Source organism: Trichechus manatus, unplaced genomic scaffold (assembly GCF_000243295.1).
Source record: "Trichechus manatus latirostris isolate Lorelei unplaced genomic scaffold, TriManLat1.0 scaffold00093, whole genome shotgun sequence".
NCBI classification, from domain to species: Eukaryota; Metazoa; Chordata; class Mammalia; order Sirenia; family Trichechidae; genus Trichechus; species Trichechus manatus.
In genome coordinates, this window is record NW_004444029.1 from 6722839 (window position 1) to 6750606 (window position 27768).

Sequence of the window (27768 nt, forward strand, 5' to 3'; positions counted from 1 at the left end):
TGTTGTGGGGTTGTTAACCAATGTCATAAAACAACATGTGTACTACTGTTTCATGAGAAACTATTTGTTCTGTAAGCCTTCACCTGAAGTAGAATAAAAAAAAAAAAAAAAGATGGTGCTATTTAGGTTGAGCTTAGCTTCTAGCTGAGAGGTTGGCAGTTTGAACCCACCCAGTGGCTCCTCAAGAGAAAGACCTGGCAATCTGCTTCTGTGAAGATTACAGCCTAGAAAACCCTATGGGGCAGTTCTACTGTGTAACACATGAGGTCACCATGAGTTGGAATCTACTCAACATCAGCTAACAACAACATCCAGAACACAATGCTGGCCTGTGATATTCTGGTGACATTTTTCTGAGTTTCCAGACCAGAGAGAAAGACAAGCTCCTTCCTCTTCCTAGGTTCTGCCAGTGAGCCCTGGAGTCCAGAAATCATGGGCGTGCTCTGAGCGCCCCTGATATGGGGGATGGGAGGATGGGCACGAGCTTGGGTCATCCCATGAGCAACTCAGGGTTAAACTCTGGATTGCACTTGACTGAAACTATTAGCACGTGAGTCACAATGCTCCTCCACCAATGCTCTGTTGATGATCTGTGATCTTCTGGATTTAGAGTTTTTAAATTAAAACCTGAAACAAAGCTAGCATTTTATTTTCTTCATAGGTTTTTATACCCAAAGTTCTGAATAATATTTCTTTCTTCTTTTCTTTTTTAATTAAAAAAAAAATCACCAGAATTTATCTAGAGGATCTCTTTTCATTAACTTTGCTGAATCCTCACCTCTTACATTTTCTTCTACGATGTCTTTGATTATTGCTCTTTTGTATCTACTGTTTTATGTTGTCTCCTTTCCAAAGCTATAGCATAAAGGATCTCTGGGATGTCATAGCAATGCCTTGCTATCTTTCTGCTCTAATCATGTTTCTTTCTTTTTTTCTTTTTCTTAGGAGTTCTGAATTAGAATTTCAGGACATCTTCTGCAGTATCTAACCTGTTATTTAATGCCCTTCGCTCCAATGATTTGAAAAATCAGCAATTACATTTTTATTCTCAAAGCATTTGCTTGTCCGTTTCATGATATTAAGTCATATTCCTTTGACAGAATCAGTGTCTGTAAAATCTTAATGAAAACATGAGTGGGATGTTTTCTACCATCCTCTATGCCTTTGTAATGACTTCATCTCACAGGCAGACATTGGATCTTTCTTCATACGGGTCACCTTATCTTGAGCTACTACGTATTTCCACATATCTGGTGATTATTTTCCTGTTTGTAATCTTTGCAGGAGAGACGAGAGAGTTTGCCTCATATTCAAAATTGTGGTGGGTTCTGATAGATGTTGGAAGGGGCAAATCTTCTAGGATTTGATGAAGGAAGATAAAGGGAGTTATTTGCTCTGGTTCTGTTTTCCCAGGCTAGCGGCAACCTGAGCAGGAAGCCTTACTGCTGAGCATACATATTCCCTTGCGACGTGCTGTAGCACCTAGTTAGCAATCGACAGATGTTCATGTCACCGAACTAAAATGACTGCCCCCACCCCTGCAGTAGGACTTCCAGCTTACTCACTGAGCCCCTGCCCAAAGCCGGAGCCAGCGTACAAGTTTCAGAGGAACCTCTGCCTCTGATCTCTCTCTCCCTTTACCTCCCCACTTCTCCAAAAAAGAATACACCTACAGGTGGTAACATGCCTACAGCTAAATGGCACAAACGGTTAAGCACTCAACTACTAACTGAAAAGTTGTTTGTTCAAACCCATCCAGAGGCGCCTCAGAAGATAGGCCTGGTCATCTGCTTCCGAAAGGTCACAACCTTGCAAACTCTGTGGAGCAGTTCTACTCTGCACCTGCGGGGTCGCCATGAGTTGGAATCAACTTGATGGCAACTAACAATAGCAGCATGGATGGTTTCATTTTCTTATTTTTCCCTGTCAAGGTTTTCTAATCATTTTTTTTTTTAATGACCATGTGTAGCTTTTATAGCAGGGAAAATATAATAAAAAGAAAACTTTGAATTTAAATGCAAGAAAAACTCCTGGGTGATAAGACTGAAGTCTTGTTCGCCATGGTGTTCCCCACCCTCCACCCCGTCCACCTCACATCGAGCACAGCACCATGCTCAGAACATACTGAAGGAGGCATCATCTCAATGGCCCGAGGTGGGCACGATCCTCACACAACAGCACATGCTCCGGAAGGTGAGCAGTGGGGCCAGAGAGGAGGGGTCCGTGACAAAGGGTACAGAGCAGAGCTGTGGGGCAAGGCATGGAGCAGAGGGATACACGAGGACCTGCCCTCTAATATCAATGACTTCAACTGTGTCTCTTTTACAAGAAATTTTATTTTGACATCATTTCAGACTTACAGAAAGGTTCAGAGCAGTACAAAGAATTTCCAGACATCCTTCATTCGGACTCCCTGTTGATTACCATTTTCAATGTTCTTCCCACTGTATTTCAAGGGGAATCAGAGACAGGGCAAGTCAGGGTTGAGGTGTTTTATTTTCCAAATTCTCCTGAAGATGGTCCCCTGGATGATAGCCCCCGGACCCCCAAGCGGTGACCTGCCTCTTGCTGAGGCTACAAGCTCCTTCCTCTCCTTACCCCGCCCACTTCCTTTGCCAAGACCATAAGCAGTGCTTGACTGGGAATGCTGCCCAGGCAGAGTGACTGTGAAGGAGGAAGGACGCCACCTCAGCAGAAGGGGCATCTTCCTGGGAGAAGGAGCCTCTGCCCACCACAGCGTCTGCCATCCAGCCAGGGGGAAAGCAGGTGAGTCTGTCTGTCTGTCTTATCTGCACAGATAGTGGGCTCGTTCCCAATGCCAAGACTCTCAGGGACACTTGTCCTGGCTGTCAGAGATCCCTGGCACAGTCTTTTCAAGACTGGGGCTTCCACCAGCTGAAGGCAGTATGGCCAGGAGTACAGATCAGGGTCCTGTGGAGCAAGGCCAACTTCAAGGCCGAGGATTCTCAATGCCAGCTCCAACTCATGGCGACCCCATGTACAACAGAAGGAAACGCTGCCCAGTTCTGCACCATCTTCATGATCCCTGATTGTTCAGGTTACTATGTCAGTCCATCTCACTGGGGTTTTCCCTTATTTTCAGTGACCTTCTACTTTACCAACCATGATGTCCTTTTCTAGCAATTAGTCTTTCCTGATAATGTGTCCAAAGTAAGCAAACCAAAGTCTTGCCATCCTTGCTTCCAAGGAGCATTATGGTTGTATTTCCCTAAGAATGATTTTTTTGTTCTTCTGGCAGTTCAGAGTATACTCAAGAAGAGTTCAGGGCCCACAGATGAGGACAAGGCTGAGGCCCAGAGCTGGGGGATGGGTGGAGAGAGGCAGCATGCCAGATATAAAGGCCCCCCACCGCCCTGGGCAGATGTTAGGTCCCCTCCTGGTACCTGTCCATAGCGTCCCTGTCTTCTAAGCCCCTAAGAGTGCTCTAAGAAATGGGCTAAGATGTGCCCTGGTGACAAGAAGCCATGTGCCCAGATTCTGACAGTGCTGTGCTCTGGTCCTTGCAGCCCCTTCCTCTTCTCCATCATGAACTGGCATACGATCATCTCAGTGTTGATGGTGGTGGTCCTAAAAGTCGTCGGAATGACCTTATTCCTGATGTACTGTGAGTATACGAGCAACCTCCTACCCCAACCCTCATATACTCTTGTTCTTTGACTCCTCTCAGAAGGCAGGGTCGAGGGTAAAGGTTAATTGCTCAAGTCTTTCCACTTGAGGGTCTCTAACACCCTGAGGTTAGTTGACAATGCCCTTCTCACTCCCTAGCACACACAATGGGCCAGGTTCCTTGCTCTGCCTTGGAGATAAAGAACTGACCAGTGTCTGATGCTTAAAAGCCTACACAAAGCTTTTGCTAGGAGAGAATCAGTTGGGTAATCTGAGCCAGATTACTAAGCAGTAGTGGTTATTGTTGATAAATTTTGAAAATAGAGTTCAAGAGGGACCAGTGATAAGGCTGTGTTCACAGCTGCATTATACAGTAAAGGTATTTTACCAAGAGAGAAATTTTTCTCTCTGTACCTAAAACTTAATTCATCCAAATACTTGGAAAAAGAGGCCTCATACCACAGGATTGTACTGGAATCGCAGCAAGCCGACTCTTCTGCAGCCCAGGCTTGGTGGAAAAAAAATAAACGAGGAAGGAAGTGTGATTAGGAAACAGCAGTTGGGTAAGGGATACCGTTCTCATTGCCCAATCTGAAGGTGCAATTCCTGCCACTGCAAAGAGCAGGAACGAACTATAAATCAGTGAACATCTGCACCACAAACACAGCACACCCCCACTGACCTGGCCGAAAGTTCGATATTTCACAGTAACAGTCACGGGAGCCAGCAGCTCCTGCAGTGACGTTTGTTCTCATGTTCATCATGCAGCCGCCTTCTGGCCTAACCAGCTACTCATTTTCTTGCAGTCCCGCAGATTTTTGGCAAAAATGATTTCAACTTTGTCCCCACAAAGGGCTACGCAACAGGTACAGTGCATGATTTTGACCTCCTCTCCACTCCCCGCTTCTTAAACACCTGAAAAACTCAGTATTTCTGCTCCATTCTTAGAAACCGTCTCAAGGCCTTCTTTCCCAAGAGTGGTTTTCTTTTTTTTTTTTCTTTTTTTTTTTTTTGCTCAGAGTCCATAAAGTTCTTCTAATTAATCCCCTTCCTTTTATATATGTGGAAACCAAGGCCAGACTGTGTGAACTTTCTAAGCCTCAGTTTCCCTCCTGGGCATGGGGATGATTTGTGTGTAACCATTGTTACATAATGTGAAAGGGCTTTGTGTGTGTGTGCTTTAGGAAAGGTTTACAGAGCAAATTAGTTTCTCATTAAACAATTAACAATTTGTTTAGTGACACTGGTTGCCAACCCTGCGATATGTCAACACTCTTCTCTTCTCCACCCCAGGTTTCCTGTTGCTATTCATCCAGTTTTCCTGTCCCTTCCTGCCTTCCCATCTTTGGTTTTGGGCTGGTGTGCCCATTTACTCTTGTATACATAATTGAACTATGAAGCACATTCCTCACATGTGTTATTGTTGGCCCTATACGCATTGCCATCAAGTCGATTCCAACTCATAGCAACTCTATAAAAGAAAAAAAAAATTGCCATAGAGTCAATTCCAATCATAGCGACCCTATAGGACAGAGTAGAACTGTCCCCATAGGCTTTCCAAGGAGCGGCTGGTGTAGACCTGTCTAATCTCTGGCTGAAGGGTAAAGCTCAGGAGCGACTTCAGTACTGAGTTAAAAGTGTGTCCAGGGGCCACACTCAGGTTGTTCCAGTCTCTGTCAGACCAGCAAGTCTCTTGTTGTTGTTGTTGTGTTTGTGAATTTGAATTTTGTTCTACATTTTTCTCCCACTCTGTCCTGGACCCTCCCTTGTGATCCCTGTCAGAGTAGTTGGTGGTGGTAACTGGGCACCATCTAGCTGTTCTGGGCTCAGTCTGGCAGATGTTGAGGTAGTTGTGGTCCATTAGTCCTTTGGACTAATCTTTCCCTTGTGTCTTTGGTTTTCTTCATTCTCATTTGCTCCAGCTGGGATAGAACCAGTAGATGTATCTTAGATGGCTGCTCAAAGGCTTTTAAGACCCCAGATAATACTCACCACAGTCAGATGTAGAACATTTTCTTTGTAAAATGTTATGCCAAAGGAGCTACATGTCCCCTGAAACTACGGTCTCCAGCCCTCAGCCCAGTAACTTGGTCCCTCAGGGAGTTTCACTGTGGCTGTGAAGTTTCTATGACTTTGCCTTGGTCAAGTTGTTCTGACTTCCCCAGTATTGTGTACTGTCTTACCCTTCACCAAAGTTACCACTTATCTACTATCTAGTTAGTGTTTTTCCCTCCCCCAGCCTCTGTCATAACCATCAAAGATTGTTCCTTTCTGTATGTAAACCTTCTCATGAGTTTTTATAAATAGTGGTCTCATACAGTACTTGTCCTTTTGTGACTGACTTATTTCAGTCAGCATAATGCCCTCCAGATTCATATATGGTGAGATGTTTCGCAGATTCATCATTGTTCCTTATCACTGCATAGTATTCCATTGTGTGTATGTACTATAGTTTGTTTATCCATTCATCTGTTGATGGGCACTGATGTGTTTCCATCTTTTTGCAATTGTGAATAATGCTACAGTGAACATGGGTGTGCATATGTCTATTCGTGTGACAGCTCTTATTTGTCTAGGATATATTCCTAGGAGTGGGATTGCTGGATTGTATGATATTTTTATTTCTAGCTTTTTAAGGAAGTGCCATATTGTTTTCCAAAATGGCTGTGACATTTTGCATTCCCACTAGCAGTGCATAAGAGTTCCAGTCTCCCCACAACCTCTCCAACATTTTTTATTTTCTGTTTTTTTTTATTAGTGTCAATAATGCCAGGGTGAGATGGTATCTCATTGTAGTTTTGATTTGCGTCTCTCTTATGGAACCCTGGTGGTGCAGTGGTTAAGAGCTTGGCTACTAACCAGAAGGTTGGCAGTTAGAATCTACCAGTCGCTCCTTGGAAACCCTACTGGGCAGTTCTCCTCTATCCTATAGGGCTGCATGAGTCAGAATTGACTCAAAGGCAATGGGTTTGGTGTTTTTAACAGCTAATGATTGTGAGCATTTCCTCGTTTGTTTGTTAGCCGCCTGAATGTCTTCTTCGGTTAAAGTGTCTGTTCATATCCTTTCCCCATTTTTTAATTGTATTTATTTGTCTTTTTGTTGTAGAAGCGTTGGATTTTCCTATAGATTTTAGAGATTAGACCTTTGTCGGATATATCATAGCCAAAAATTTTTTCCCAGTCTGCATGTGAAAGGACTTATATACCCTAAGGTGTTGTACACGTGTAAGGAATTGTTATAAAGAAACCCGAGTCCCACAAAAAAACAAAGTATATTAAGCACCTATTTTTGTACCAAGCACTGTGCTAGACCAGCCATGTTGTTGTTGGGTGCCATCAAGCAGATTCCGACTCATAGCGACCCCGTATGACAAAGTAGAACTGCTCCATCGGGTTTTTAGGCTGCCACCTTTACAGAAAGGAGCTCTGGTGGTGAAATGGCTAAGCGCCCAGCTGCTAAATGAAGTCAGTGGTTTGAACCACCAGCCACTCCACAGGAGAAAAGACCTGCTGATCTGCTCCCATAAAGATTACCCTGTTGCTCTCAAGTCAATTCTGAGTCATAGTGACCCCATAGGACAGGACAGAACTGCCTCATAGGGTTTCCGAGGTTGAAATTTTTACAAAAGCAGATGGCCACATCTTTCTCCTGCGGAGCAGCTGGAGGGCTGGAACTGCAGACCTTTCAGTTAGAAGTCAAGTGCTTAACTACTGTGCCACCAAGGCTCCTTCCATAAAGATTACAGCCTAGGAAACATTCTGGGGCAGTTCTACTGTCACATGGGGTCACTGTGTCTTGGAACCAACTTGATGGCACACAACAACAACAACCTTTATGGAAGAAGATCGCCAGGTCTTTCTCCCGACGTGCCACTGGGTGGGTTCAAACCACCAACCCTTTGGTTAACAGCAGAGCGCTTAACCGTTATGTCACCAGGGCTTCCAGACCAGTCATGGAACAAGAATAAAAACAGGAACAAGATGATGCCAACCATCATCTCAAAAGTCCAAGACACAATGCCAGAAGCGATGGTATAAGGAGATGAGTGAGCACTGCTCTTCCTACTAAATGCACCCCCCGCCCCCTTCTGGAAATCTTTCCCTCGGTGACCTCCCTCTGGCTTCCTCTGAAGACAGATTGCTATGGATCTTTTAGAAGAAGGCTCGTTTCTTATTTATCTCTGTATCACCTGAGGCACCAAGTGGAGTGAGTCATATTGAGGAAATGCTCATGAAACATTTGTTGGGTTCTGAGGCGTTACAATCCCAGGAAATTGATTAGGAAAACCAGGTTACAGACACATTGCAAAGGGTCTCTGAAATGCAAAACGAATGCTAATTTGTAGGTTTTATTAATATAATTTTAAGTAACCATTTGACGTCTGTGTAAACTAAAGTTGTCTTTGACCACCCCGTTGAACCCTGTCGCCATCGAGTCAATTCCGACTCATAGCGACCCTATAGGATGGAGCAGAACTGCCCCATAGATAACGGGGCCACTGAAGAGGGGCTTGACTAGCATTGGACGCCACTGCAGCTGCATGGGCAGAGAGCCAGCATTCCCAGGAATAAGGAGGCCACCCTTATTTGTATTTAAATAGATAGATGGACCCTTCTCTGCCCAGGGAGTCCCTGGGTGGTGCAAACGGTTAATGCACTCAGCTGCTAACCAAAAAGTTGGAGGTTCGAGTCCATTCAGAGGGTGCCTTGGAAGAAAGGCTTGGCAATCTACTTCCAAAAAATCAGCCACTAAAAACCTGGTGGAGAACAGTTCCATTCTGACACACATAGGGTCGTCGTGAGTCAGAGTGGAGTCGACTCAGTGAAACTGGTTCTCTCGCCATAGGAAATCTCTGGAACGTTCACCTTCTCCCTCATCTGCCTATACCCTCTGGCCCCGAAAACTGTCCCGTTAACCACACTGCTTAGAGCTGATGTGTAAAGATAAGACAAGAGCCCAAGATTGGCCTGCCAGGAATAGGAGTGCTCCCATAGGGATTGGGACCCCAGAAATAGGATGCTGTGTGGGCATCAGGGCGGAAGTTCTCCAAACAGTTCCTTGGGAAAACAGTGTCAAATGCTGTGTATTTAGGCAAGAAGGGGGTTTCCCTCTGACGCTGAATTTTGCCATTACTCTTCCTTTCTCCTGTTTTGTTTTGGGTTTCTTTTTCTCAGCATTTCACACCTATTACCACATCCAAGGAGCCCTGGTGGCACAGTAGTTAAGAGCTCAGCAGCTAACCAAAAGGTCAGCAGTTCAAATCCACCAGCTGCTCCTCAGAAATCCTATGGGGCAGTTCTACTCTGTGATATAGGGTCGCTATGAGTCAGAATCGACTCAATGGCAACCGTTTTTTGTTTTTTTTTAACACATTCAAAAAAGATGAGAAAGAGGCTCCAGGTATGGTGAGGCACTAACGGTAATGGGTAGACAGGAGAGTCAGAGAAGGAAGGATCTGAAGGTTCTAGCACAGAGGGGCAAGGCTCACTGCTGCCACAGCTAGTCTCCGGTGCTAGGAGGTTGGAGCGCTGCCTTCACCGCACAGCCACCTCCAGCTTCGCCTTTCTTCTCAGTCCCACAGATGGTCACTGTCGGCTTCACCCCCACAGGGAGCTCCCGAACAGGTAAAGTGCAGGGTTCCAACCTCCGCACCGCCCGTCCTTACGTGCCGAATCCTCACAGGCTCCCACTGCGGCCTTTCCCACAGAACTGTTTTTCTTCAAGGGGCCTCAAACTTCAAATTCATTTCCTTTGTGTTACAGACAAGGAAATTGAGATCAGATGGGGCAAAATTTCTGAGCCTTAGAGTTCCTCCTGGGTTGAGGATGATTTTTATAGATGTATAGGAGCCCTGGTGGCTCAACAATTAAGCACTCGGCTGCTAACTGAAAGGTTGGCAGTTCAAACCCACACAGTGGCTCTGAGGGAGAAAGACCTGACGATCTGCTCCCATAAAGATTACAGCCTAGAAAACCCTATAGGGCAGTGGTCCCATCCTAGCCACTAACTTATGCTCTCTCTTCTTGGGTGTCTCCAGTCTGCCCCACTGGGTGGGCTCTCCATCAGGGGAAATGCTTCCTCTTGACCACCTCTGAGTCGTCTTGGAACAAAAGCAGGAGCTACTGTGAAGGGGAAGGATCCACCCTGGCAATAGTCAACACCCCAGAGAAGCTGGTGAGAGCATGCGGGTGTCAGGAGCACAGCCTAGCCTGCACCAGCTGTCATGCGGGGAGGCAGTGGGGTGATGGGGCGTGGAGAAGGACAGCTGAAGTGCCTCGTTCTGGGCCTGGGGTGCAGACTCTCCTCAGTAGAGTGGGGTGTGTTTCTCAGGTCCAGCTGAGCTACAGAAATCTGCTCTTGGTGGCCTTGCCCATTAGGCATGGCATGGGCTGGTGTCCTAGGGATGGTCCAAGACATGCAGGGATGACCCAGTGAGCTGATGTGTGTAACAGCTGTTCACAAACTACAGAACACTCCATAGCTGTGAAATGTCAGTGCCCAGTCTGCCGAGTAAACGAAGGAAGATGTGAATTAACAAAACTATTGTTGTTGTTAGGTGCGGTCGAGTCAATTCTGACTCCTTAGCAAGCCTATGTACAACAGAACGAAAATCAGTAATATGAAAAACAGAGAGGCCAGAGAACTGGGATTGCAGTTTATGATAATGATAATAAAAATACCTAATACTCCACACAGAGCTTATACTCATTATCTTCTTTTTTCCTCAGAACAACTCTGAGAAGGAAGTATTATTAGCCACATTTTATAGATGAGGAAACCAGGGCACAGACAATAGTTTGACCAAGGTCATACAACTATTAAGTGACAGAAAGTGGAATTGTATTCAAATCTGACTCCAAAATGCATAGTCTTAACCAAGCTTACTTACGGCCATCTCTCCTCCAAATCCTAAACATGCCAGGCACTGTGCTATATACACTATTACTCACTTCTCTCCCTCCATCCCCTGGCCCCTCCTCTAAAAGTCTTCTGATCTAGAAGAACTTGGAAGAGGGTCTTCTTCACTAAATCTTGGCACTAGCTGTCCAGCAAGGACAAGGATCCCGATAGATGCTACAGATGCTCTAGGGCTAAGAAGCCAGGTGGGTAGGAAAAATGTCCTACAGTAGAAGACCAGGACCCAGATGGGAGGAGAAAAGGGAAAGGGAGGGGAAAAGAGGGGGAGTGGGGAACCGGACAGGAAGAGAATGTCACCCTTAAATTTTGGTGCATCCCAGTCCTATCCTTGGCCTTCTCCCTCTCATATACTCCTTGCTTGCCCCAGGAAAAGCTCATCACATTGTCGGTTTGCTGATGACGTTCAAGTCCCCAGATCAGACTTCTTCTCTAGACCATACAGTACATCAATTTCCATCTTGATGTTTCAAAAGCACCACTAACTCAACATGTTCAAACTGAGTCAACTGTGCCTTACCCCAACTACCCTTCCTCTTGTAGTTTCAATCTTGGTGGGTAGTCATGTCTCTCAAGATAGAAGCTCGGAGTTTCCTAGGACTTCACCTTCTCCTTGACTTCCTAAATCAGCTACTAACCAAGTCCAGTCCTCTCTGTCCCCGCAGCCATTAGTTCAGCTTGCAATTGGATGGTTTTAGAATTCCTCTAGCTAATGTCCTCACCCCCAGTCTTGCTGCCTTCTCACCTGCCTTCCACAGAACTAACATAATAGCATCTCTGAGGCTCAGTTATTTTCCAAATTAAAGTGGGTTAATGTCCAGTTTTCCTAGCATGGCATACAGACTTTGCACAGTCCAGCCTCTGACTTCTCTCCAGTCTCATCTCTCAACACACCTCTGGTCTACCTCTGCACCTACCAGACTGAACATCTTGTAGTTCCCCAAACACTCCAGGCTGCTCCACAGGTGGCTTCCAAAGCCCCCTCTTCTAGGAAGTTAAATCCTAACCCACATCCTCCCTACCATTCACCTGATAAAGAGTTAGCTAGCTCCCAAAATTCAGCTCCAGTACCACCTCATCTATGACCTTTCCAGAAAACCCCAAATCCACACAGAATCGATCACGCCCTCTTTGTGCGTGTTCCAGACGTGTCTTACCGCCATGCCTGTGACATCTCGCCATGCGGGTTAACCATCTGTCTTCTCCTCTTAGACTCGCGGTTCTTCAACACGCTGGCATCACTGACTTTTTAAAAAACGGTGATGAAAGCTGTGCACCTCTTCCCAGAAACATTACATAAGCACAATATTTTGAGTCAAATTTCAGGGGCTTCATGGATTCCCTTGGAAACCATCCATGGCTTCCAGTAGACAGCTAACAGTTAAGAACCCTTATGTTAGACAATGAGCTAGCAAACTTTTTCTTACAGGACCAGAGAGTAAATATTGTAGGCGTTGCCTCTATCCATACAGTCTCTATCATAACTACTCGACTCTGTCATTTTAGCTTGAAAGCAGCCGTAGACAATATGTAAACAAATGAGTGTGGCTGTGTTCCAATAAAACTTTATTTACAAAAACAGGCTGCAGTCTGGATTTGGCCCCATGGCTATAGTTTGCCAAGCCCTGTTAGACCCTAATTTCTTTGAGGAGAAACAGGCCTGTTTCCATGTCCCCAGCCTAGCACCAAGCCTGACACATGAGAAACACTCAAGAAAAGTTTAAGTGAGTAAATTCAGTCATTAATTTTAGAAACTAACAAAATGAGCTATTTCGGGGAAGGAGAGTTTTGGGAAAGAAGGAACTAAGGCAGGAGTGGCGAGGATGAAGAGAATAAGTCTTGGATGCTCACTGATCGCGGGAGGTATGTGAAGAGGACAGGAAGGAGTCCAGGGAACTCCCAGATTTCTGGCTTGGTGATCTTTGATTCATTCATTTAATACACAAACGAAGATGCCCTGGGCTAGTGTCAGTTTAGGAAAACCCAACACTTGGTAATTTCTCCTTGGATTGTCTGCATTGCCACCACACCTTTAAGAATCCAGGTGGATAGGAAAAATGTCCTACAGTAGAAGACCAGCTGTGTTCCCTTGCTAAGTACTCTGACAACATGAGCACATTTTGCTATTGCCTGATCCACCCTCGTTTGGAAGGTAGAATTTCTGGCAACAAAAACAATCCTATGCAGACAGGCATGCAAAATTACAAGGATGTATTTGAAAAACTGGTTTAGACGGCACAGTGCCCCTTCCCCTTCGTCTCAAAGTGTGGTCCTTGAGGGTGGCAGCAGCACCTGGAATTTGTTAGATGTATTAGTTCTTGGTCCCTACACCAGACATACTGAACCAGAACCCCGGAAGTCTGTGTTTTAGCAAGCCCTCCAGGTGGTCCTGATGCTCTCTGGAGTTTGAGGACCACTTCTCTGGGGCTGATGGTGAGTGCCAGGGCCAGCCAGCCCCACAGCCCGACCGGCCTTCGTGATTCCCAGAATCAGACGCAGTCACGGCAGTGTTGGCACGAGGGAGGCAGCTGTAAAGGATTTGCTGTGTAACCGCCTTTTGTTTTTAATATCTAGAAGTTTCTCCAGGACATAGCTGGTGCCGAGATGTACTTCATTGGCTTAATATACCAGCCTGCAGAGAAAAGGTGGCGATGGATCAACAACTCTGTGTTCAACGGCAAGTATGTGAACACCCCACATTCCCTGGGGACCTTAGTTGGCCCCAACAAACCAGACCTGAGGTCAGACCCGGACAGCACAAAGCTGGGATATGGCTCTTTGTTCTACGCCTCTCTTTTCTTCCAAACTATGTCTTTGTTTGCTAGTGCTGCTATAACAAAAAGAAAAAAAAATGAAAAAGACAGAAAAAGAACAGAAATGTATTTTCTCACAGTTCAGAAGGTTAGAAGTCCCAATTCAGGACACTGGTTCTAGGGGAAGGTCCTCCTTTATTTCTCTCAGCCCTAGTGGTTACAGGCAATCCTTAGCACTACTGGGTTTCTAGATTCATCTGCCTCCATCTTCACATGGTGTCTCTCCTTACCTATGTCTGTCTTCCCTTTTTCTAAGACTACTCAGAAGGGATTAGGTTTAGAACCCACCCTACTTTAGTATGACATAACATAACAAAAGGAAAATCCCATTTCCAAACAGGATCACATCCACAGGTACAGGGGTTAGGACTTCAAAATAACTTTTAGGGGGACACAATTCAATCCATAACACCATCTATTTCCAGAGACACAATTTTTGTAAACCTTTTATTATGGAAAATATCAAACATTCATAAGTAGAGAGAAGAGTATTCATATAATGGAATATTTTGTCCAGATCAGGATCCAAACACATCTACCCACATAGCATTTGGTTGATATATTTCATAAATCTCTTTTAACCCATAGATCACATTTGATTACTACGTTCCTACAGATTTCCTCAGATGTGGCTTCTTTATCTAAGGAAAGTTATAGCAAACTTGTCTATGCCTTAAAGCTATGAACTTCCAACACCCAAATGCTATCCCTTATGAATCAGTCCATAGTTGGTGGAGACTGTAACATTCCAGGGCACGTATGGGAATGTCGAGTTTGACAGAGCGCAAGTCAGTTCTGCAGCCTGTAATTGGGCTTCCTCAAAGAGGGTAGGAAATTAGCATTCCTTCATGTCTGGTAAAGACTAAGTACCATGGTGAACACTTCACACAATGTAAAGTCAATGGACCAACACTTCAATTTGATATTCAAACCAATAAAATTAACTGAAAGAATGAACCTCCAGAGAGCACCCGTTCAGTTAGGCTGTAACGGTATGCTCTCCCTTACAGGCAAAATAAAGAGATATTTAACAACTAGCGTGAGCACAGATAACAACGTCACATCCAAAGCAATGGTGGGAAAGGCACTGAGATTTACAAGGGTGACAATTAACTGTGCAACATTCTTTACATCAGTTTCTAGTCTAGCCTAAATCTCCCATACTTGATACATTTTAACTAAGGCAAAGTTTCTTAAATGAAAAGTATAAATAATTTCGACATGAAAGTTTAGTGATATAGAAGTTAGTGATATAATTGTAGCTGGGCCAACATAATTTGAATCCTTGAACTTTCTGCTAGTTAGGAAACTGTAAATAAACTCTGCTTATTTAGCTGAAAGAAAAGAGATAATGCCTAGGTGCTTGCTGGGGGAACTTCTTAAGGTACTTAAAACAATATGTTTATTTGTAGGCTCTAATTTATTTTAACAACTCACTGAAGCTTTTTCTAAGGCCAGCTGTAGGAACACTCTTAACAAGCATGACTGAGCTTTGTTTTTAAAACAGTAAATTTTAACAGAAGCCTAATGGTTATGCGGAGCTCTGGTGGTGAAGTGGCTAAGAGCTCAGGCTGCCAACCAAAAGGTCAGCAGTTCAAATCCACCAGATGCTCCTTGGAAACCCTATGGGGCAGTTCTGCTCTGTCCTATAGGGTCGCTATGAGTTGGAATCCACTCAATAGCATACAACAACAACAATGGTTATGAGGAATGTAGAAGTAAAGCTCTCAGTTTAATTCCTAAGTGGAGTGCTTAATTTTAGTTCTAAAATCTTCCCAATTAGACCTATGGCACCTCAAAATTTAAAAGTTCCTCAGACACATGTTATATTTCCTGCAGTATTCATAAGGGTGATCTTGTCAGATCACCAAAAAAAAAAAAAAAGAGCTCCCATTGGCCTCCATTTAACAGATGATGGAAATGAGGATCGGAGAGGTTTAGAATGTGCTGAACATCCCCAGACTGCGAGGTGGCAGAGCCACAATTTGATACGGCATCCACGTGACTCCAAAGCTCATGGCCTTTCCATGAAACCTCACCCTTTCCCATCAGACTGTGAGAGACCGAATGACAGATAAGAGGAAGGAGAGGGCCACCACCATCACCAGGTCACGTCTAAAGACAGCTGGTACCTACGAGAAGAGGAGGAATCTCTTCCTTCTCCTTTCTGTCCTCCTGCTGTAAACTCAGTACATAATCTAGTGTCTAGAACACTGTTTCTGGAGAAAAAGGGATGCTCATGAGATGTTCCTGGACAAACACAAGAGTGAGTTAATCCAAGACTCTGAATCCACAGAAGCTCACAGGGGAGGCCGAGGGCTGCAGAGGGGCCTGAGTGGGAAGTGAGGAAGGCTGGTTCTGAGGATGAGTGCGTGGACCTCGTCAGCCGCCCACTTCTCCCTCACACCCCTCTGAGACCCTCACTCTGGAACCGGTGGGGCCTTAACCACACCTTCTTTCTCACTAGTGTCACCAACCACCGTCAGAATTTCAACTGTGTGACCATAGGCCTAACAAACACATTCGATGCTGCATTGTGTGACATCAACCACCGCTGGATCTGCGAGAAGAACGCCAAATGACCACCGTCCCCATGGTCTCTGCCGAGATCACCAAAAATGCTCAGGGAGGCAGCAGAAAGAGCATTTACAACTGGACCAGGAAATGCAGAGCATGAAACCACTGCGCTAGTCAGCCACAGGCTACTGCCCAGCTCCAGTGGCCCCCAGGGCTCAGGCACCCCTCCACAAATGCACTAACGTGACACACCTGGGCTAACTCCCCATTCTGACCAGCAGTCCCCAAGATCCCTTCCTGTAAGAGTCTCACCTGTGGTCCACTGGATCCACACAGGTCGTCTGGTCAATGACCCATTTGTCCATCTGTCAATGGTAGAGGACCTTGTCTGTTTGGGGAGATGAGCTTCTGGGCTCTGCTTTGGGGCCTGGGTGATAGCCATCTCAGGAAAAGGGTCAGTTTTACAGATATAACTTACCTGGTGTGGAGGCTAATCTATTTCTACAGAACTGGGCATTTCTGACTGACCAGCAGGGCTTAGCCTGTGGTCAGGGTTTGGTTTATCCCCAGCGCACATGACCACACTAGCAGGGAGAAACTGCAGACAGCTCAGGTGTGAAGGTTATTTAGAGAGCCCCGTGGGTAGAAGAGGATAAATTCAGCTTCTGTGACCCCACCCCTGTTCCCAAGAGACCCCTATCCACATGTATCCCTGGGACAGCAGAGGCCTTCTCAGTCTGAAGTGAGGCCAGGCCTGGAGAAGGGCACCTGGAGCAGAGCATGGAGCAGGGAAAGCATTGCTCATGGGGATGAGGAAGGGTCAGCTCAGGACAGGACTCTGCTCAGAGGTCCCTCGGAAGACAACCAAGCAGCCAAGTGCCCAGGCGAACTGGCTCTCTGCTCTTCAGCAAAGCACTGAAGAGACACTTGAGCTGAAATATTTTCTTGGCTGGCCTGAGCCTCCACTATAGCATATATAGCTCCTTTGCAACCAGAATTTGAATAAGCAGATTCCTTTCGCTCTGCAGGTTTGACGACCTGACCATGTTGTGTTGAGTACATTTTAAGAATTTGGGAGAGACTCTTGGGCCCCACAGATCACAACACCGTCCTCCCTTCAGTTCTAAAGAGCTCCTGCTGCCCGGGACAGCCTACTCACCTGAAGGCCTCCAGCCTTGCACTGGTCGGCATCCCACTGACCCAGACTGGTCCAGCTGGCCCAGTAGGAAGCATTGGTCCCACTGACCCAGACTGGTCCAGCTGGCCCAGTAGGAAGCATTGGGTGGGGCAAGGAGAGGCAGACAGTGGAAGGGGAACATGGGGGACAAATGGAAGCCATGTGAGGGAGGGAACAGGGAGTTCATTGGCCATCCTCCAAGCAAGGCAGAAGAGAGGGAGAAAGTCTTGGGGCCCTGACTCTTCTCCATACTCACAACACGACCTCAGCCACTCCCTCCTCTGTGCAGAGAAAGGAGACATGGGTGGCCTTGTGCTTCAGAGTAGTGAGAACTAAACCACCATGGAAGGCTGTATAAAACCAATGGGAATCATAGTCATCTACATAAGCTGCTTGCCATTTGTGTCTAATAACAACGTACCCCAGTAACAACTGTGCACATCATTACATGTATATCACACTAAATTGCTGTTGTTTCATTTTTATTGCAACACAAAGCTCTGTTCCTAAACTTCTAAGTTTCACAGTTTTGGGTTCCTTAGCATACGCATTCACAATTTTAAAAAATGAGATAATACATCAGGTGTAGAACTTGCTTGAAGGAAGTTACTAGAAATAATATATGTTGTAGGGGTGGATATTGCAATTAGAATATTAGTGCCCTGTGGAGATGCGCCTTCTCTATTGGGTCAGTAAAGAGTAAAGACCACAGCTGAGGAGAGAGAGGCTGAGTCCGTGGTAGAGCAAATAATAAACAGAATTCCAACCAACAGCAAGCCCCAGAATTCAGACAATAGAGAGGGAACTGCAATCCTTCTGCTTCGTGAAGGGAGAACTATAGTTGTCACACTTCCTGTTTTATGACAGAAGAATTGCACATTTTTACAGTCAGGAAATGGGCCACAGCCCATGGTCTCTCTCTCAATTTCTGGTACAAAGAATTGAGTTAATCATAAACCTTTATTAATGAAACACTCCCATAATTGGTACGTGCATGGTTCTCTTTTATGTATGTATTTGTTTTGTTGTCTATTTAACTATAAAAATGTCATAGGCACCATCAGTGATTTCCCAAGTCAACAGCCTGAAACTCCCCTAAGATGAGGAGGTGCTTCTACACAAGATCTAAGTCCATTACTGGAGGAGTTGTGGGATCCTTAAAAGAGCAGATCAGTGTGGCCTTTGTTAGGCAGCAGTGGTATGGTTTAAAAAAAAAAAAGCAATGGAATGTTAGTAAACCATTGGGTTTGAGTTCTAACACTACTAATATACTTTGTGAGTCTATACAGATTCTTTACCCCTTCTGTGCCTTCGTTTCTTTCCTATAAAATGGGGAAGTAATACACATCTCACAAAAAATGTTGTATGCATTGTAGAGAAGATGTTGTATGTAAATTTAGAGAAGACCATCTCTCTGTACCTCAGTGGCAATAAACAATAGAGGAAGCACTCTGTGGAAGATCTGAAGTTGAGATCTTCGTCCAACATGTGGCTCTGCATTTTGTTGAAAGCTAAATTTAGACAAGCCATATGACTTCTCAGAAGCTGTTTACTCATTTATAACATGGGAATAAAAATAAGTCCAAGTCAAGGGAGGGTGTCTAAAATATTCTACTTTCCACAGCTCTGGCTTACGTACAAATTACCCTTCCTCTCTGTGTGAGTAACTGGTCTCATGACCAAAGTCACTGACCACTGTTATAAGTTCACAGATCAACCCTGGATTCATGACTGAAAACATTTGCTACAGGGCAAGTCGACTCTGACTCATGGTGAACCCATGTGGGTCAGAGTAGAACTGTGCTCTATAGGGTTTTCAATGGCTGGTTTTTCAGAAGTAGATCACCAGGCCTTATTTCTGAGGCACCTCTGGGTAGACATGAATCTCCAACCTTTCATGTTAAGCGTTGCACCATCCAGGGACTCCTTAGCTACAGGTTGCCTTTGCTTATTTTGCCTGCTGAAGCCCTGTCCTTTGGGGATCTTTGCCTTTTGGGTTAGCCCTGCTTCACTTCTTGAGTCTCCCTCAGCACAGACTGAATAATAGTGCAGTAATAGTCTTAGCTCCCCTCCATTCTGCCTTCACCTCTGATAGACTGGAATTAAGTATTCAGCAGCCCAAGTCCCTGCGATGGGCCTCATGATCCCTCAGACCGTCTTCACTGCTAGCCAGTGGGTCTGGGGCAGCAGAGGTGTCTAATTATCTCTCAAGCCACAGCCCATGGTCTCTCTCTCAATTTCTGGTACAAAGAATTGAATTAATCATAATCCTTCATTCATGAAACACTCCCATAATTGGTACGTTCATGGTCCTCTTTTATGTATTTGTTTTGTTGTTTATTTAACTATAAAAATATCATGAGTACCATGAAACCACCCAACATGGAAACAAGAACTTTTATAATAGCACATCTACCTGTGTGGTCTCCTATACCCAGCTCAGGTAACCACCATCCTGAATCCTGTGTTCATCATTCAATTGCTTTCCTTCTTATTTAGTTTCATCTCATTGTTGTGTACATATTATTTTTATCTTTATAAAAAGGTATTTTGCTATAAGGAATCTTTTGGAACCTCCTCTTTTTCACTTAATATTGTAAGATGCATCCATATTGTGGAGGTTCATTCATTTTGACTACTGCATAATATTCCATTATACCATCACTATTCCTGTTGATGCGCAATTGGATTGCTGACAGGTCTTTGCTACTGTGAAGAGTGCTATCATGAGCATTCTTCAGGAGTTCCTGTGCAGGAGTTCTTGACAGGGAACAACTCAAACAGGTAATTTTTGCTCCAGGACTCCTGGGTGGGTTGGTTGGAGCTCTGTCAATCCTGCCAATCCTGTCTCCCCTCATTCCTTTCACAAGTATTGATTCCTGATACACATCTGGCACCCCAAACTCTGTCTCAGCATCTGCTTCCAGAGAATCCAGCCTATGACATCAATGCTTCACCTTTGATCTGAACCTCATTTCTTTCCAGCACCTTGGAAATCACAGCAATCTTGATGCTACAGTATGGCAAAGGTCATCACCACCCCATGTACCACCCAAGATCCTTACTGCCACCTGACCAGTGAAGCAGCCAGGTCCAGAATCCCATCCTGAGAAACTGCTTTCTAGGTCTGCACCAGAACAGAGTCTGAAATAGGGGCTTACATGCAGGCAGTTTGAGGAAATGATCCTAAACAATCAGACTGGTGACTGGAAAGAGTAAAACAGGGGAAGTCGTAAAGGGTAAATTATTAACCTGGCCACTGTAGTGGAAAATTGAGATCCAATCCTCCCTGGAGGACTTGTATAGAAAGTGTCTCAGAACTGTCCACCTAAGGAATGAGAGAAGGAAATATTGACCCACCAGCTTCCATTCCCCACTGACCAAGGATAGAAGCAAGGACACTCATCCTGTTGTACCTACTAGGCTTGCACATGTGCAAGTGTTAAGCATGTTCCTGCAGGCACCCCCACAGCAACATAAAAGAAGCCATGAAGCAGAAAGAGAGAGATACAGCTGGGGCATGATGTGCTCAGGTTATATTTATGAGAATCTTGTTGCTGCAGCAATAGTTGGGGTAACAGGCAGATCAGAGTGATGTGAGGCGGGCCAAAGGGGTGTCCAATACACAGAGAAAGTTACACAACTCATTTTCTAAAGCCAGCATTACACTGATGACAAAATTGGACAATGATAGTATAGCAAAGAAAAAAAAAAGAATATACTTATTTAGCTAAAAAATATAATATTAGCCAATGCAACCCAACACTATACAAACATGGATTTAAATAATGCATTATGTATCTTAGGGCTTTTACTCAAAAAATGCAAGGGAAGTTTGTTGTTGTTGTTAGGTGACATGGAGTTCTGACTCATAGTGACCCTATAGGGCAGAGCGGAACCACCCCATAGGGTTTCCAAGAAGCAGCTCGTGGATTTGAACTGCTGAACTTTTGGTTAGAAGACAAACTCTTAACTGTGCCACCAGGGCTTCAAGGAGAGATTAACATTAGAAACACCACAATCAAAGTAAAGGTCAGTAACATCAAATTAAATGACAAAAACTATATGGTTATCTCAACAGACGCAGAAAGAGCATTTAGAAAATTTAATTCCCACTCATGCTATTCAAAATAATCTTTCTCAATCTGATAAAAAGTACCTATCAAAAACCTACAGAAATCATGTGAAAGTGTAGAAGCATAAAGCAGTAGAAAGGCAAGGCAAGAAATATCTACTATCACCATTACTTACTACTGGGCTAGAGGCCCCAGCCACTGCAATATGACAAGGAAAAGAAACTATAAAAATAAAAAATAGAAGTTACAAATTTCTTATTTTTCCCAGATAATATGATTATCTACATTGAAAATCCAAGATAAATGACAAATTATCACAATCCATAAAAGCTTGGCAATGTTGCAAGATACAGATCAACATTTAAAAATAAACAATGTTCAAATAAATAACAATCACCAACTATAAAATAGAATAGAAAAATTACCATTCATAATAGCAATGAAAACTATAAGATAACCAGGCATAAATATAACAAAAGATGTCCACAACATTTGGGAAGAACATTATAAAAAGGACATTTTAAATGGTCTGAATAAAAAAAGAGATACTATTTCAAGGAAATAAAACCTCCATATCATAAAACTGTGTTTTCTTGCCAAATTTATCAGTGAACTCAATGAAATTCCAATTAAGATCCCAACAGCATTTGTTCAGAACTTGAAAATTTGGTTCTAAAAATTATATGAAAGAGTCAATATTTAATTATAGCCAAGAAAATTCTTAGGAACAGGGAGGGGAGAGATATATCTCTGTAAATAAGCAGATATTCCTGGATCATTAAAAGGGGCGTGAGGCTGAATTAATACACCCCTTAAGACACATACAATAAATGGAATTATTTTTATTTTTGTGTAGACAATACATACACATGGTTGCAAAAATAAAAATAATATTAGAAGGGCTGCAGTGAAAAGTCTTGCTCCCTTCCACAAGCAAATACAAGCAAGTATGCATATGTACTCATTTTTATCTTTTTCTTACACAAAAGGTGACATACTAAATTCAGTGTTTTGCACTTTGCTTTTCTCACTTAACACTACAGCTTGGAGATCTTTTCTAATGGTTGTAGAGTTTTCTCATTTTTTATTTTTATTTTTATTTTTTTACAGCTGCATACTATCTTGTTGTAGGGATGAAACATAATTTTTTTAACAAGGCACTGATGGATATTCTGTTGGAATATCAATATTTTGTTACTACAAAAAAATGCTGCTTGTGAGATAAGAAATGGACACTTTGATTGGGGACAAAATGGGGCTGAGCAGGGGGAGGGGCGATGAAGTGTTAGGGCAGTGCTTGAAGAGCTGGATAATAGTGTGGTAAACTTGGGGTTTGTAAGGGAAGAGAGGCAAAGGGAAACCCAGAATGAAGTTGGGAAGTAGAACCACAGAAAGAGCGACATGAAAAGAATCAAGAACCAAAGTGAGCAGGAGAGGTGGTAGAGGAGGCAGCAGGGAGGTGGCCTGGGCCATGTCAGAGTGGGAGACTGTAGGACATGCAGGAGAGGGGCTGAGGCTGCCCCTTCCTCTACCTCTCTGCACCCCTCTCAGCCCAGGCCACAGCAAGGGCAGCTCTCTCCTGTCCATTCAGCTCCCAGCACAGCAGCTCCACAGCCTGCACGCACTGGGACTGGGATGGTGATATGAGGGACGTTGGAGAAGAGCCTCCTCTCTGAGACCTTCCTCCCACACCCTGAAGGTACTGAGGCAACAGGATTTGGGGACAGGAAATCAAGAAATATTTTCAAGCTTGAGGTCTAGGCCAGGGAAGGCATAGCAGATGCACACAGCCAGAACTCATAAAGCCCAGGACAATTTATGGGAAGATGATCCAGGGACCTAGAATCCAGTAGTCACCTTGCAGTCAGAGAATGTTTTGCTTCTCTTCTTCCAAAGTCTAAATATCACACATTTTTTTTTATATTTGATATTTAAAAGTTTTATTGTGAGATGTCTATTTCATGTTTGGTAAAGTAGAGGGTCAGCAAAAATGAAGGAAACCTTCAATGAGATGGATTGACACAATAACCACAAAAAATGGACTCAAATATAGCAGTGATTATGAAGGTGGTGCAGGCCCAGGCAACATTTCATTCTGTTATACACAAGGTTGCCATGAGTCAGAGTTGACTCAATGGCAACCAACAACAACAATTGTGAGATGTACTATGACTAGAGAAGATTATAGAGAGTATAAAATGTACATACACGCACATACAGATTATACGCATACATGTATATAGACAGAACTTGATTATGATTAGTTTAAAGATGAGTAGGTGCTTTCCAAATCACTTCAGAATCCATAACAACTGTTTTCCTTCAGAAAACTGCCTTAGGGCAGGGCTAGTTCCTGAATAGGTGGCAGCAGCATTTCACCCCATCCCGCAGGACTTCTATGACTTTGTCATTCCGGAAGGTGAAGATGAAAGGGTTGAGGAAAGGAGTCACCACCACGACCATCAGGGAAACAACCCTGTTGGACTGAGCTGCCTGCGTTTGCTTGGGTTTCATGTAGAGGAAGAAGCAAGTGCCATAGCCAATGACGACAAAGGTGAAGTGGGAAGCACAGGTGGAGAAGGCTTTCCTCCAGCCACAGGGTGAGGGGATCTTGAGGATGGTGGAGATGATGTAGGTGTAGGAGACAATTGTAGGGATCAAAGAGCCAACCATAATGAAAACAGCTATTAAGAAGAGGAGGAACTCTGTGAACAGAGTGTCATCACAGGATAGTTTCAGCAACTGCCCTCTGTCACAGAAAAAATTGTTCACCACGTTGGATTTGCAGAAGGTAAACTGAAATGTGGCATAGACAGGCCAGATCTGAAAAAGGAACCCAATCACCCACAACACAGTCACCATCCAGGTGCAAGTGTGGCTGTTCATGATGAGGTTGTACCTCAGAAGGTTACAGACAGCCACGTAACGGTCCACAGCCATGGCTCCTAATAATGCAAACTCTGTGATCCCCAAAGCGAGGTACAAGAAGAGTTGAGCCACACAGGCAGTCAGTGATATTGTCTGCATCCCAGGGAGCAGCAGCCCCCACAGCATCACAGGAACAACAATGGATGTGGTCAGGATCTCCAGGACAGAGAGGTGGCTGAAGAAGAAGTACATGGGGGACTGCAGACGCTTATCAACACAGACAATCACGATGATGACCAAGTTTCCCATTAATGCCACTCAGTAAAGGAACAAGAAGGTGGCAAAAAGGATCTGGCGTAGTTCTTGGGAGCTGGGAAAGACAAGGAGATAAAATTCAGTGGCACTACAGTATTCTCCAACATTGAGTCTGCCCTTGCTCCTTGTGAAATCTAGAAAGCAAAGGAGAGATAACACTGCTTCTGATCTCAAAGGTCTAGAGGTATCTCCAAGTTGAGGAAATATCACATCCTGCTTCCAGGCTCCACAACATAATCTACCATTCTCTGTACAAGGTTGGTGCTAGATATTTTATGAGGAGTCTCTATAATACATGAAGATAAAAGTCCAAGAAGATGAGCCTAAACCACAGGCATGAAAGCCCCCACCCAGCATGCACCCCTCCCTGGACGTCCTGCCTCCACCTGCATGTCTACTCCCCTGACCACAGGTGCTTATTTATACCACCACCCCTTCCACCTTGAATGCCCTAAGCTCCTCCTTCCTATGAAGTCCCTGTTCTACAAAATCCTGCTGCATTTCAGCAGCTATAAGAAAGTGCTCGTCGCCAACCTCACCCAGACCCGGTTACTTCTTTCCCTTGTGTCCTCTGACCGTAGGCTCCATTTGCATTCCATTTATGTCAAAGGTTTCACATCAGGTATCTTTACCTGGGAAGTGGGGACTATCCAGGACATTGTCATAGGGTAAGAGCTATTTTGAGAGTAGTGGGACTTTCTCTGATTCAGGGAGCTGGTTCCCAGGGTGGATTACCCACTTCTTCCTACCTGTTCTTATGACAGAAAGCTGTGCCCACCTCTAACCTCAGTGATGTGTCTCCTCCGAGTGGGCAGAGCCTGGCCAGCTCCCAGCTGGTAGCCACGAACTCTGAGATTCTGATTCCTCTTGTCACCAGCTGGCACTAGAGGAGGATTCCAGAAGGATGAAGATGCTGGAGCTTTAATCCCCACTCTCATCTGTCCTGCACAGTGATCACCTGGGGCCAGGAGATGGGAGGCTGTGGGGTATAGCCGACATCCCCTGCCTTCCCAGGTCTCAAAGTCTGCTAACTTATCCAACTTGCTGTGGTTTCAGTCCCAAAAAGAAGCTTGGAAAGGTTCTCATAGCAAGTCAGCTTGTCTGTGACCTCCTATTTTCTCCAGAGCCCTGGCAGTAAGGAAAAGTGTAAGCAGGCACCAAAACGGATCACATTGAGCCCCGTGGGATGTCTGAGGACCTCATTCATGTCTTTGCTCAACTGTCTCCTCCTCACAGGTCCTCCCTAATTGTCCTCCCTAAAACAACACATGCACCTTTACTCCAACCTCGCACTAGGCTACATTTTTTTTCTGATGGGCTCTCATCAATACCTGAAATTATATTGTTTATTCACTTGTAATCTGAACCCCACATTAGAGGTAAGTACTTCGAGGGCAGGGACTTTGTCTTTCTTGTCCCTTGTCCAATCGCCAGTGCCAAGAACAGAGTCCGAGCACAGTAAGTATGTGCTCTTTACTATTGATTGAATGAATGAATCAATAAATGAATCAAAGAACAGATCAATGAATGAACAGATGAACATCCTGACCAGCTCTCCCTGCATCCACTCTTCACTAAGGTATTGCCCAGTCAACACGCAGTCTCCCTCCCTGCAGATGCCCTACAAAAAGGCAAGCAGATATAAGGAAGAGATGAAGAGAAAGGGGCAAGTAGTGTCGTAGGTGATGGCAGGAGCTGGGCCTGTCACTGGGTTGGGCAGAGAAGGGCTCGTCTACCTTCTGCTGAGCAGGAGGTACTCAGAGATCAGCTGTCCTCTCTGCAGCTCCCTGAGCCTCTCCTCAGGCTCCCGTTGTCCTCTTCTAGAGGCACCGAAGCCCAGTCGCTTTCATGCTGATGCTCTCCTCTCTCTAAACCTCTGAGAAGACACTCATGTCCAGAGAAGAGGACTGGATGGAAAAGCCTATGGCTCTCCAGGTCAACCTGGGCTACCTCCTGCCTCATTTGTATGGAGCCATGCTGGGGAGACAGGGACTGTGCTGTCTGCACTCACAGGGCAGAAGAGCACTGTCCTCACACAGGAGCTCAGGAGAAAGTCCACAAACAGAGTGTTGAGGGGAGTCCAGTTGCCTCTCTCTTCCTCCCTCCTTTCTTTCCCTACCTGTCCCCAAGGAGCATTACTCACTGAGGAGGTAAATTTTCCCTGGTTCAGAGGAACCCTAGGGATGCAGCCAAGGGAAAGCCAGAGAAACTTTCTGCCCTACCTTCCTGAGGCTAATCAAGTTCTAGACACTGAGGAGTTTGTTCTAGTGGGCAAATTGGAAATCTCCCCAGTCAGGAGCCTCTCAGCACCAGGCTGCCTTCCTCCCAAGTCCTCCTCATCACCAACAGTCCCAGCTGTGAAAAGCCAGGCCCTGTTCCTCTGGGCTCTCTGTGATTCCCTCAGCCCTACAGAGCTGAAGCTTCCCCTAAGCAGAAGACCCCTCACAAGCTCCAAGACACACATCAGTAACCCAGAGACCACCTTATGGGCTTCCATGAAAAGGTTTCTTTTTATCTCCCAGTCCTTATGAGGTCTAACTACTATTGTATACAACCTGATGGATCTCAGATACAGATCCCTGAATGAAAAAAGGCAGATACCAAAGAATGTGTACGTGACTCCATGTAATGTTCTAAACCAAAACCAAAATAAACCCATTGCTGTCGAGTAGATTCTGACTCATGTAATGCTCTAGTGTAGGCAAAATAACCTGCAGTCAACCTGATTGCCTTGATGATGGGGAGAGACTGACTGGGAGAGGTTATGAGAAAATTCTGAGATATATTATCTCTTCTACTAATTGCTAAATTCTATTTGTGAACTTTTTCTTTAGAGTTGTTGCCTCTATGTTCATGAGAGATATTGGCCGATAGTGTTTCTTTCTTGTAAGGTCCCGTCAGGTTTTGGTATCAAAGTCATTTTGACTATAATAAAATATATTGAAAAATGTGCCCTGTCTTTCTTTTTTATGGAAAAAAATATGAGATTATTTCCTTCTGAATTTTTTGGGATTATTCATCAGTAAGAACATGTAGGCTAGGTGTTTTCTTTGTGGGAAACTTTTTAATTACACGTTCAATGTCTTTAATCACATAGGACTGTTCAGAATGTCTGTTTCAGTTTGTGTTCATTTTGATAAATTGTGTTTTTCAAGTGAGTTGCCTAATTCATTTAAATTGTCAGATTTATTGGCATAAAGTTGTTCATAATATCCATTTTTAAACTTTTAAGTCTTTTTTTTTTTTAATTGTACTTCAGGTGAAGGCTTACAGAACTTATAGTTTCTCCTGAAACAGAAGTACACGTGTTGTTTTATGACATTGGTTAACAATCCCATAACATATCAACCCTCGAACTTCTCAACTTCTTTTTTTTTTTTGGTGAAAATACACATAGCCAAAGATACACCATTTCAAAAATTTCTACATGCACAGTTCAGTGACATTGACTATGCTCTT

The 27768-nt window shown here is 44.4% G+C and overlaps 3 protein-coding genes across 5 annotated transcripts in view; 1 reads left to right on the forward strand and 2 right to left on the reverse strand.

The window, feature by feature from the left end:
• Positions 1-27768, reverse strand: part of LOC101350828 (maltase-glucoamylase, intestinal) — a 250622-nt gene that overhangs the window by 139297 nt on the left and 83557 nt on the right. The gene's annotated exons all lie outside the window — the stretch shown is intronic.
• Positions 2650-21583, forward strand: CLEC5A (C-type lectin domain containing 5A). 3 transcript variants are annotated; one of them, XM_023736867.1, is made up of 8 exons: positions 2650-2766; positions 3528-3625; positions 4434-4493; positions 9202-9252; positions 9666-9802; positions 13118-13224; positions 15824-19834; positions 20036-21583. In XM_023736867.1, exons 2-7 carry the CDS (start codon positions 3547-3549, stop codon positions 15936-15938), a joined length of 549 nt encoding a protein of 182 aa, XP_023592635.1. In that variant the 5' UTR covers positions 2650-2766; positions 3528-3546; the 3' UTR covers positions 15939-19834; positions 20036-21583. The 3 variants fall into 3 exon arrangements, with proteins under 3 accessions (XP_023592635.1, XP_023592636.1, XP_012412765.1); XM_023736868.1 differs by lacking the exons at positions 4434-4493; positions 9202-9252; XM_012557311.2 differs by lacking the exons at positions 2650-2766; positions 9202-9252 and having other exon boundaries at positions 3511-3625.
• Positions 23210-24644, reverse strand: LOC101351085 (olfactory receptor 9A4). Its single transcript, XM_012557319.2, has one exon. It carries the CDS (start codon positions 24301-24303, stop codon positions 23473-23475), a length of 831 nt encoding a protein of 276 aa, XP_012412773.1. The 5' UTR covers positions 24304-24644; the 3' UTR covers positions 23210-23472.

Excerpts from the sequence above, each read along its gene's own strand:
- LOC101351085 (XM_012557319.2), bottom strand. The coding sequence starts at position 24,303 with ATGGGAAACTTGGTCATCATCGTGATTGTCTGTGTTGATAAGCGTCTG.
- CLEC5A (XM_023736867.1), top strand. The coding sequence starts at position 3,547 with ATGAACTGGCATACGATCATCTCAGTGTTGATGGTGGTGGTCCTAAAA. Across the intron at positions 9,253-9,665 it reads CACAGGGAGCTCCCGAACAG|TCTGCCCCACTGGGTGGGCT; the intron begins GTAAAGTGCAGG and ends GGGTGTCTCCAG. Across the intron at positions 13,225-15,823 it reads AACTCTGTGTTCAACGGCAA|TGTCACCAACCACCGTCAGA; the intron begins GTATGTGAACAC and ends CTTTCTCACTAG.